Here is a 12527-nt window from a genome sequence, read left to right as displayed (position 1 = left end):
GAAGGTACACTTGAATTGTTAACACATCGCAATAATATATATTACATTACATTTTGCTTCCATTTCATCTTATGTACATCCTGTATAGATCTAGCTCATTTTCTAAACCAGTAAGTAATTTTCTGCTTCTTGTATTATTATTAACCTCATAATAATATGGAAACCAAAAAGTCAGTTTCAAGTAACTTCTTCTTGTTGTGTATTCTTTGTACTTCATTCCTAGATTTTCTCTAATCATATTACTGTACTCAACTTCTTTCCTTTACCTTTCTCATCTCTATCTTCTCTCCTTAACCTTCTCTTCTCCTCATCTTCTCTTTTCACAATCGTTTTACTTCTCCCTCATTCTCACCTGTTTTCTCTTTCCCATCCATTCTACCCTTTCTTTCTTTCTACCACTTCTTTGCCCTGCTACTTTCATTCAACTTACTCTCACCTTCTTCTACATACTTTGCTCTTCTCATAATTGCTTTACCGACTTCCATTTTGCCTTCCATACTCTCCTCATTCTTCTTTTCCATTCTTCTCCTTACCATTCATTCTTGACTTCTTCCCTATTTTGCTGGGTTAATATGTATTTTTACAGTCCTTTTTAATATCCTCATATGTACTTTAACCTCTATTTATAACATCCAGGACTTTAAGTATATTTTTTGCACTATTATATGGGTTATCTATAAAGACCACTAAATCATCTGCAAAGGCTCGTAATTTGCATGGTTTTTTTTACTTTAGTACCTTGAATTGAATCATTATTCTTTATCTCTTTTATCAAGCTTTCTATAATAATTTTAAAAAAGTAAAGGAGAGAGGGGACACCCTTGCCTAGTTCCTCTATTGATTGTAATGTAGTTTGTTTTTTCTCCATTTATGATGATTTGTGCTTTCTGTTCCTTATAAATTTCCTTTATCCAACCAATAAATTTAGGGCCTAAATTCATTTTCTTTAGAATTTCAAAAAGTGTCTTCCAATTAACTGTATCAAAGGCTTTTTCTAGATCAAGAAATAGCAATCCCAATTCTCTTTCATTATGTTTTTCATAAAATGCAATTACATCTATTATTACTCTTATATTTTCATGCATTTGTCTCTGTGGTAGAAACCCTCTTTGGTCTGTGTCTATCCAATCTTTTAAATAATTTTTTAAGCAGGAAGCCAAAATAGTGGTAAATATTTTATAATCAATATTTAGAACAGAAATCTGTAATTTTTAATTTCTTTTAAATCCTTTTCTTCCTTGGGTATTACCACAATATCTGCTTCTTTCCAGAATGCTGGAATTCCTTCTTCCAAAATAGAATTCATTGTTACCTGTAGGTGGCCACATAGTTCTTTTGCAAAGATTTTATAAAATAATGCAGTGTATCCATTGGATCCTTGTGATTTTCCTATTTTACAGTTTTGAATCACCTTCATAACGTATGTGTATGTAATAGGTTTATTTAACTCATCAACTTGATCTTTGCTTGGTGCTTTAAATTCTTGATCTTCTAGGTATACCGGAATCTTGTTTAAGCCTATTGGTTGTGCTTGATACAAGTTTGTGAAAAAAGCAAAGAATGCTTCCTTTATTTTTGTTGATTTATTATTTTTCCTTTTTCCCTTATTTCCGATATAATTTTCTTTGCATTTTTCTTTCTCAATATCTCAGCTAGGTTCTTTCTCATTTTATTTGCATGTTCGAAGTTTTTTTGTTTTAATAATTTGAGCTTTTTACTAATTTCTAATGTATTTTTCCTGGCCTCGTTTTTTTAATATATTTATTTCATCTATTATTTTGGGATCTCCTGGTTTAGCTATCAATTCTTATGTACTTTAGGAACTCTGACTGGATTGGAATGAACTATATGCTTCCTGAACTGAACCTTCCTTGATCTGCTCCATATTTCTTCATTCATTTATTTAATCTATATATCCTGCTTTTCCATTAGCATGGCAACATGGGAAGAATTCTTACTGTGAAACTTGATACTTCTTGCTTTGCTTCATAGGTATAACAAGATGTATAATGGGTCAAGCATGCACATGACAGGATACAATGTTCTCAATAATAAGTATATTAAATTAAAAACCATTAGAAAGATATAGGTATTTTTAATTTTGAATAAGGCAATGGTGTACAAATTAGAATCGCAATAGTACAATGACAGACATATACAGTTGCCCCTCCGTTTGCACAGACTTCATATCCACAACTCTCGCTTACTCGCAAGGAACAAATGGAGGAGATTAAAATGGGGTGTGCGCCCGCAGCTGCTCACAGACAAACACCCCCATTCAAATCTATGGGGCTTGAATATGTGTGAAATTCCGTTTTCACGGAGGGAGAGGGATCGGGGACAGATTCTCTGTGAAAAAGGATGGCTGACTGTACTTACTATTTTTAAACCTCTCTTCTGGTCACCTTTGGGTTTTGATTCCTTTGCACCCTTTCCATCCTTTTTTATTTCAGTTTCTGTAAAAGTTATAAACATTAAAAAGAGATGCACTAAACCAGGGGATCAATTCCTTGCATAACATTAGAGTTTGAGTTTCAAGAAGTGAAAATTACATTATTTGTCTCCGTTCTGTTTCCTGCACTTAGGAATTTTAACAATTTGAGGTTCAAATTAGGATCACCTTATGTTTTAAATTTCTGTGCTGAGGCTGTTTGAGATGCTAATTTTAAACCACCATAGTAACTAGTTCAGTGCTCCATAGCATCAGTTTTTAACCAGTTCAGATGCCTTTCACGTAGACTGGTGCAAGCCTGGACAATCTGTAGCTTGTCAAACTGAAAGTAGGACTGGGCGGGGGGGCGGGGAGAGGAGAGGAAGGCAGGACATCAGTGATAGTTAAGACAATGAGGTTCCTATATCAGTGAGGCAGTGTATCTGATCTACATTTTAATATGAACTTTAAATGGGTAATCCAAGTTGCTGAAACACCAACATAGGTGCGGTACAGACTGTCCCTTTAGGGGCAGCCTGCACCCATCACTTTTCTTGCCGGGTTGGTGGCTGGGCATCCTCACTGGCAGCCCAGAGGCCCCAACCTGGCACTTTTTGGGACCACGGACAAGTGGCAAAATGACGCTTCTCTGTGGTCCCAAAAAGGGGTGTCCTTGGGGCATTTCTCCAATGGCTTTGTTCCTCCGGCTATCTGGTTGCCACGGGAACAAAGCTTGAGGTGCCACAACTAAAAGGAGCTTACTAGAGCAGCTCCTTTGTTGCGGCACTGCAACCAGGAAGTGATGCCATCATGACATCACTTCCTATGCGCCATGTTTGGGCGCTCAGCGGCAGTGCCGGCATCATGGTGGTCCCCATGTAGATGGGAGGCAGCCATGATGACACTGCCGCCACGTAGTAGGGTTGCGGGGGCATACAGATCGGACCATAGTTTCAGAAAATAGGACCACTCCTTTAAAGTTCAAACTAAATCCCAGAGGAGATTCATCATCCCACTGACACAAGAACTACTGGTCATCTTTGCAGGATAGGCTTACCAGGTGCTCAAATCACCCCTTCTTTAGTCAGCAGGTCAAGTAGCAAAATTAAGAAGCTTATTATCAGATATATTTAGTGGTACTGACACAGGTTGTACAATTTTAATTAAGGCTATAAACTCCCACAAATGTAATAATACATGTCTAAATCAAACAGTGATAAATCTGTAACCAGAAAAGTTTGGCTCCTAATTTTCTTATGTTCTAACTCTTCAGACAACAAAGAACAGGTAGCATAATGTCATTACTTAAATCTGTAGCATAGCTACATAGGTAATCATGTATATTATTTTTGTCATCTATCCGATGAGAATCAGAAACTAAAAAGTCACAGAAAGGCAGCTAAGGCCCTGTCTGCACGGACCAAATAAAGCCTCCTCTCTCTGTCCTCTCGGCAGGGAGACTAAAGAACTCAAGACCCAAATTTTGGTGCTGGTGTGAACAGACCAGACAATGGCCAACCTGTTCAGCACCAGATCTGGGCATAACACCCTTAACACAGATTTAAATAACTCTCAGGTTACTCTGGATCTCTTCCAATGCTGGGTGGCTATTTAAAATGTGTCCCATTGAAGTGCCTGGAGTGGCTGCAGCCACAGATCGTTCACTTTGAGATCAGAACGAAGGACCCAACCGTGTGAGCAAGGCTGGGCACCTTGTTCTGACCTCAGAATGAAATGACAGGAGATGTGCCAGGTGGCTTAGCATGATGTGCTTGCCATAAGCCAACTGCCATCAGAATGGAGGGCCTTTATAATGGGGCAGGACACTTCCAGATCAGGATGCTTCAGGCTGCCCTGCACCAGTGTAGACATGGCCTAATAGGCCAAGGCCTGGTACATCTGGCTGAGGGTGCTGCCACAATGCAGAAATAAAGCATTTTAACACCACTTAAACTTCCATGACTCAATGCTATGGAATTCTGGGAGTTGTAGTTTGCTGGGGCACCAGAGCTCTCTGACAGGGAAGGCTAAATATCTCACAAAATTACAAACCCTGGAATTCCATAGGCTTGAATTATGACAGTTAAAGTGTTGTCAAACTGCTTTATTTCTGCAGTATGGAAGCAGCCTTTGAAAAAAGGGAAAGAGATGCAGGTTTCTCAGTTTGCAGGGAAAATCCAGTACGTATACAGACATGATCTTTAGAAAGAGGACTACAGTACTCTGAAAAAAATTACAGATAAATAGAATTACATAATTAAAATGAGCATTTTATTTGGATTATTCATGATGGATATTCATTTTATAGAGATAATTATAATGATATAATGCATGGTTAATGCACTTCCTTCCTTTTCATGTTTATTTAAATTAGGTAACAGAACATTTGATTTGGTGCCTGGCTTGTATTATTATTATTATTATTATTATTATTATTATTATTATTATTACAAATATTTCTGTTCTGTTTTCAAAAGTATGTCAAAATAGCTATACCTGATTCATCTTTATGCAAGCGGTTGTAGAAAATTTGGAGAGAAAAATCTCTGGACACAGAACTTATTGATTCTTCTTGAAAGATGTTTAGACCTTCCAAAGGTAACTCCATAAGAAATTTGTCCACCAGAAGTATAATGCATTCTCCCATATCTTCTAGACCACCTGAATATAAGAAAAATGAAGCAGGTCAATAATTCACGGTAAGAATAAAATCTGTTCTTACATGGAAGCATTTGTTTTTATTCTCATAAACTGCTCTAATGTCTAATTTAAAATAAAGAAGTTTTTTGGGAACATCTTTGGGAAGTCAAGCCCCACAAGGTGTAATGAATCACTTCTTGGCTTCAAGCAAGGTTGGGAAGGTGTGTGAGGTAGGTCTCTCAAAGCTCCACTTGTTTGCGGCAGCAATTTCCCCCCACAAAACTGCCCCATTCACATAATGTTGTGTGTTTTGTGGATGAGATTTTGCCATGATTTTGTCACCCACGTTAGGTTCAGGATAAGCCTTTTTAAAACCAGGAAGTACAAGTAAGTTTGGTTTAGAGAATGCTGAAGTATGAAGGTGAAATAGACAAGGCAATTAGGGCCCACTCTGGAAACTATGGTTTGTACAAATCAGGTTTCTGGTTTTCAGTGAAGTGACAAACTGTAGTCTTGTTCAGGCTTTACAAAACTGAAAGGAGCAAGATTAAGGGCATCATTCTTGCCACCTCCACCGTTGTCAGAAAAGAGAGTGTAGTGATATTTGGTTAACGTAGTTACAGTCTTCTGTATGATGGGGAATCCTGCACAATCAGGGTTCCTTAACTGTGTAGAGGACTGTAGATGCTTAGGCAAACACAGCTGCTGTCTCTCTTCAGACAAGTTTAATCAACAAAGGGCAGGAAAGAGTGACCTGAGTTTGCTCCAGCCAGAAGTGAGTCCAAATCCTGCCGATGGTACAATCCACTCCCAAATGTGGAACCATCCCCCCACCCCAGCCACCTCCATCCTCCCTTTGCGGCGAAACATATGGTCTTAATGAATTACCTTCTGAACACTTTGAAGTCATGCCAATTAGATGATGCATGCCTCCCAAGTGGCCAGAAGACATGCTGAGGCTGAGTTCCAGTCCTTTGGACTGGAGCAAAAAGAAGCCAGGATAATATTCAACGCAGCTTCCAGACACTTTGGAGGTGTGCATCGCCTAATCAGCATGCCTCCAAAGTGCCCAGAAGGCACTTTATTAGGACAATGTTTTGCCCCAAAGAGAGGTTGGAGGTGGCTGGGGTGGAGGGAATTGTGCATGGTTCCATATGTCCACCCCATGGTTGTACTTTAACAATGCCTGCGTAAGCTGAAATGCTAGAATCTTCTTTTCCCTTCTCACAGAGAGGAGGGGAAAAGGGAGGATGAAACTATACTATGCCTTTGTCTTACACGGGGATCAGTTCTGGACCCCTCCGCATAAGGCAAATAGCACATATGCTTGAGCCTCATTGAAAATAATGTATGATGTGCACGCATACCATTGCAACCCCATCACACAGCTTTCAGCATAAACTGAAAACAGTGCAAAAGATGCCCACGTATGATGCGGGCGACTGTAATAAACCTGAGGTTGCTCATGTTCAAGTGGTAAACCATGTATTATATAACCTATGAAATGTAAAATTTTGCAACAAACTGTATAGCAAGTAGATAATTTTGTCAGCTAATTTAACACTGCAAATATATTTTAAATATAGATATTTTAAATTTAGATATACCTTGAGCTGCAGTATTTTTCTCCTTATTTTTAGTTTTTGTTTTCCCTGCCTCATTTACTTTGGTTTTTCCTGAATCATCAGCTTTAGTTTTTCCTGGACTACCTTTCCTGGTTTTTCCTGAGTCACCTGTTTTAGATTTTCCTGAGTCACGTTTTCCTTTTCCTGAGTCAGCTGGTGAGACTGCTGGACTTGGGCTCCTGAGGAGACAAAACTTAGATCATAAAAGATAGTATAAAGGACCAAATTCTTAAAGAATACTAATTGAAGTGGATATTTACATCTTGATTTATCCAGCAAAATTTGATTAATTTTGAGTCATTCATTTGATTCATAGAGCAGCTGCTGCACCCATAGGGGTTTATTGTGCACAGAAAAATCCATTTTGTCTTAGCACAGATCTGCTATGATTGCCATTGATCTAATGAGTCTAATGTATTTGATGTAAGGGAGTTGTTTGTAGCCCTGTTCATGGGCTGCTACAGAGAAGAGAATGCGAGCAAGCACATCCACTGAGAAGATTCTTGCCTCCCTCTATTTTGTTACCACTTTGAATGAACACAGTACTGCTGAGTGGACCCAACTAGGGCTATTGCTGAGGTTTCATTACTGTACTGTGATACGTCCACTGCTGGAAAAGTGAGCTGCTCACAATTGCTTGTATATCTCTGAAATAGTTGAAATATCTTGGTGAAGGTGCTTCAGTATCTGTGCAGGTTTATTTCTCCATATCTGTGAGAAATCCCTTCATGAGATTACACAATTCTCTTGTAGCATCCTATAAAATATAGCATTGGTGAACTGTTCTTAACTTCCTGTTTGTAGCCGCCTATTTGTCTATCTGCTTTGTCAGTTACTTTGGTTAATATCAGAATTTTTTCTGAGGCTGTGAATGACAGTGAATTCTGTACAGATGGGGGCATTCAAGCTAAGCAATTATAGTGCTTTATTCCATTTTAATTGCCACCTAATTGACCAGCAGGACTCTTAGAAAGAAGTTCCAGTATCATTTGCTGAATATTTCATGGCATTGGTTTGTCAAGAAAATGCAACATGGGAACATGCAGTTATAGAAATAAAATATGTATGTGAGAAGCAGAATGACTAAGCATGTATAGATAGAGAAAGAGAAATCACAAGGTGTAAAAGATGATCTAATTTGGAAGTCTGGGAGCCAAGGACAAATTTTGGAATGTTATATTGGCAACACCTGAGGACTTGTTTCATGGACAAGATAATCAGATCATATTCATGGGTTGTACTTGAGTCTGGGGTGAACAAAGTCAACCAATCATGTGAATGTACACACCCACTGGTGGGCAACTAACAATAGCTATAATAATTGCCAGTTTTGTTAATGTGATGTTGTTGTGGTTGTTGGATGTTGGATGGTAGGATAGTTGGGCATATTATGAAAGCAAGAATTGTAACTGTATATAGTATATAGTAGAATAAAGTAGTATTTTGTTTTAAGACTACTAAGTTGTTTGGTGTCTTGAGTGAAGAAACAGAGCCAGCAAATCCTGATGGTGTTGGAGACATTGAGGAAGAAGAGTGAGAAAGTCTGAAGAGGGTTTGTCAGGGTCTTCAAGCTTATTCTCAGAAACTCTGCTGCTTTGGAAGAAAGCAATAACCACTGGCCAAAACTGGTCAGCTCAGCTTCATTAACTTGGTGGTGAGTTACAGCCTGAGGAAAGTGCAACAACTCCCAACTTCACCTGAGAAATTTGTTGCTGTATTACTGATGCTATTTTCTTATCTTTGCTCCGATTTGTGGGAATGGCCATTGTCATCACTATCTTATAACCTCCAATGTTTTTTTAATATTCTTTTTAGTAAGCTTTTAAGTTTCTCAGTCTGAAATAACCCTCTTATATTCCTCCGACTCTGTAGAGTCGTAGTCATCCTTTCTTCTTGTTCTAAAACATCATTCTAACTCCTCATATTTAGATTCATAACCATGCTTCTCTATGTGTCATTTAAAAAGAAAATACTCTCTGTCAATTTGTTCCATCACAGTTGGCATCGGTGAGAACATTTTATAAAGTACTGTATTTTCTGGTGTTTAAGACTACTTTTAACCCAGGAAAATCTTCTCAAAAGTCAGGGTCGTCTTATGACACCGGTGTTGTCTATAGGGCAGGTGCTGAAACTTCACGTGGACTGGAGAATCTGCATATGGTAGGGTGAGTTCAAAAACGGCTGCGGCTGCATCCCCACCTATGCAGCGATCGCTGTACAAGTACGTTAGAATAAAATCCACTCACTAGGATTTGTGGAAAGAAGTGACTTAACGCGGTTCTGATGACAAGGTCAGGGGGTGCTCACTGGGAAAGTGTAAGTGAAGGGTGGAGCAAACTGCAGGCGTCCGGACGCCTGGGGTATGGAAAAAGAGCTGTGTTTGTGCTACCGCTCTGATAATCTTGGAGATAGGGAGGGCTGGGCAGGCAGAGGGAGCTGACCAATCAAGCAGGCTTTGTATAAAACAATTTTTCCTGCTAAAGTACCTCCATGTCATAAGCATTGGAATTAAAATTACCATATGGAAATCAAATCTAAAATATTTTTAAATTTTTATTTGGTGGCATGGGGGTAGTTATGCGTGAGTATATACAAACTCTATATTTTAACTGGAAAAGTTGAGGGTCGTCTTATATGCCCAGTCGTTTATCGCTGGAAAATACGGTAAGTTAATTTCTGGTGTTTTGTGTACCCAGCTCATGCTATCCAGTGCTATATCACCCTGTATTGATTCAATTATCTTATATTGCTTACTGAACTTGTCTGAGAAGCTATTTATAGTTTTCCTGCTCGCTCTCTCTCTCTCTTGCAGCCACAGCTGTATAAGTGAGATATGCCTATTTCTGCCATGCTCTGCCCATCTTAACTCTGCCCTCTTGGCAGACTCTGCCGGTCAAAATGGCGGATGGGGCTTCTACTCACTGGCATTCCGAATCTGGAGAAACCACCACCATTGCGCGTTTTTCTCTGGTACACATAAGATATTTAGACCCATACTGTGTGGCAGTCTCAACTACTGCTTTTTCTTTGCTGACTTGAGTGGTTTTGTATTTTTTTCCCTCAGGTTTGAGCTGCGTGTCACCCAGTCTCTTTCCTGGCATTGTTTTGCATTTTTCCATGCTCATTTCACTTTGATTAGAGGTTTTTGTACATTTCCTCAGGTTTTGTTTGGTTGTGTCCACCTGGTCTCTTTCCGACATTGTTTTGAATTTTCTGTCCTCATATTTCTTTAGTTGTTCATTTCTTCCTCTACAGAGACTTGCTGGGCAGTGGTCATCTGGGTGGATTTGGTTATTAAAAAAAACCTTTTCTTGGAGTCCCTCTTTCTTCCAGTTCTGATGATGCTCTGTTTTGTTTATGATTTTCTCCAGTCTTATTATTGTCCTTCTCATCGTTTCCATTTGTCTATTTTACTATCTATTTATTTCAGAATCTATCAGAGAAGGTTGCCCATGTCCTGTGGTAGGGCAGGTTAAAAAAAAAAACTAACGGAGAAAGGGAGAGTAGTCTAATAGAATAAAATGGAACATAATGTTGACTCCTGCCTTGTGGTGCTGCGTGGGTAAAACCCAAAGGTAGTGTATTGCTCCACCATGCCATCCCAAGAATATAGATGGATTAATTTCTACAGTGTGAGAACTGTTTATCCTGAAAAACTAAGGCCTGTTACAGACTGCCAAAATAAAGCTGCTTTGGGTCTCTTTGGAGGTACAGTATGCTATTTAAATATATGCATGGGTCCTAAGAGTCGGAGGTTGCGCCAAAGCCACACTCCATTCCTAAAGCACTGGAGTGCAGCTTGGTGCAGCTTCCGGATTCTTAGGATGCATGCATCATTTAACACAGCAATACCTCCAAAGAGACCCGAAGCAGCTTTATTTTGGCAGTCTGTAACAGGCTAAAACACAGATAAAAGATCATATTTTTGGGATGGAAACTTTGGGGCTACAATGAAAAGTACTTCCTTGTCTAGAAAATAATTAGAGTCAGGAAGGGAGAAAAAAGTAAGGATCATTTCCTCACTCTCAATTTGGTTTTGTATATAGCTGATGGGAATGTTATCATAACTTCATATACTCATGAAATGATCTCTCACTGGCTGGGAACTCTGTTTCAGTTAAGAATGTACATTTAAAAATGCTGCCGAATCCATGGCCAATCAGTGATAAAAATCCTGGAGGAAAAGGCATATTTTGAGCAATTTGCCATGTAGTAGGACTCATAAACAAAATATTTATGTAAGAATATCCAACACAGCTGAAGAGAGCAACACAGTTATATTTCTCACTTACAGATTGGTTGAATGGCTTTCCCTTTGTGATGTCCACCCCTTTTCCTTTTGCTGACCACCCTTTTTTCTTTTGTTGACCACCCTTTTCCTTCTGTTCCCTTTGCTCCTTTGGGTTTGCTGGTTTTACTTTCTCAAGTATGGCACCATCACAGGAGAGATCTATTGACAGAGAAACAATAAAACTAATTGTTTATTTTCTACAGATAATTCTTTATGGCATCCTAGTCTGACATGCTTATAAATATACTGAAAAATTATGCAAATACATACAGAGTGAGTAATATAAAATGATGCAGTATTCAAACACATAAAAAAAGTTTTGGGTACAAACAGATTCTTACTTCTCCTTTCCTAGTTTTTCTTGGGTTAAAAGTAATTGAGAAACAAAATTAACTTAGTAAACACAGGAAGGGACTGGAATCGGATATAGTAGTAAAGCAGAGTTAATGTGGTCACTCTACTGCTTATTCAACCTGTTAGAATATTGTAAACACCTTCACAGCTTCAGAAAGAAAATTGAAATGAAGGCAGTTTTTCAAAATTACATTCAGGGGACGGGAGAAATCTGGAAGAAAGTTGAGGACTTCCTTAAAATTACCACCAATCCACTATAATCATCAACAATAAGTAACATTATACCTTCAAATACGCAACTGCCAATGCACCTTGCTACAAACCCATTTCTCAAACATGGCAAAGAACCAGAATGGCAAAAGATAGCCATAAAACTGTTAGATAGGGGTTGTAGAATTTTTGCAGATGCGTGTAAAGAACATAAAAATATCATACACAATCATGGAAATCATAATCTACGGGACAAAAATAGCTTGGAACAGAACAAACAGGTGGGTTTCGTTTTACTTAGACCACAGCCAGGTATTGAGATTGTTCTAATTCATTCTGCTGAAATTACTAAAATAATTACAGTGATAAGACAACCAAGTATAACTAGAGCTAATCTGGCTAAATTCTACTTCTCAACCCCCAGCAGTAATATACAACTTTAAAAGAATTATTATATTAACCTGTCTTCTGCATGCTGGCAGAATGGCAGCCTCCTCTATGAAGTTTGGTGGTAATTCATTCATGTATTTAAAGTTGTTGTCAGCAAATGCAGAGTTTCCCCATGCCTACGCCCCCCCCCCCCCCCCCCCCCCCCCCCCCCCACACCCCCCCCCCCCCACAAAAACAAAAAAACACATATCTATCTCTTCACAATCACCCACAAAGCTTCACATATCTTCCATCCCCCCAAAGTTTCCCAATGCATTACCCCCAAAAGTTCATTTCTCCCAAAATGTTTCGTACCCAAATGCAGTCCCACCCTCCCATGTCCCATGGAATTCCTTCATCGCATGGCTTCCCTCAACCATTCACCGCATTGGCCCTCAAATATTTGAAACCAATATACAATTCCAAAAGCAAACCTTTGACTCTTGCCAATGTCATATTAGAACACCCATTTTAATGTGCCCCTGTATATAAGTAGGGACTTTGAGCATACCACTGGCATTTTTGGAAATCCACTGGGAGGTGTGAG

General features: G+C 38.9%; 1 protein-coding gene across 1 annotated transcript in view; it reads right to left on the bottom strand.

Annotated features, from left to right (window-relative positions):
* Nucleotides 1-12527, bottom strand: part of CFAP46 (cilia and flagella associated protein 46) — a 146761-nt gene that overhangs the window by 12985 nt on the left and 121249 nt on the right. The window contains 5 exon segments of the mRNA XM_042458467.1: nt 2380-2456; nt 4928-5092; nt 6679-6875; nt 11115-11146; nt 12013-12117. Coding sequence (XP_042314401.1) covers nt 2380-2456; nt 4928-5092; nt 6679-6875; nt 11115-11146; nt 12013-12117 — 576 coding nt within the window.

The sequence above is a fragment of the Sceloporus undulatus genome, chromosome 3, assembly GCF_019175285.1.
Source record: "Sceloporus undulatus isolate JIND9_A2432 ecotype Alabama chromosome 3, SceUnd_v1.1, whole genome shotgun sequence".
NCBI classification, from domain to species: Eukaryota; Metazoa; Chordata; class Lepidosauria; order Squamata; family Phrynosomatidae; genus Sceloporus; species Sceloporus undulatus.
This window is presented reverse-complemented; position numbering and strand designations above follow the sequence as displayed.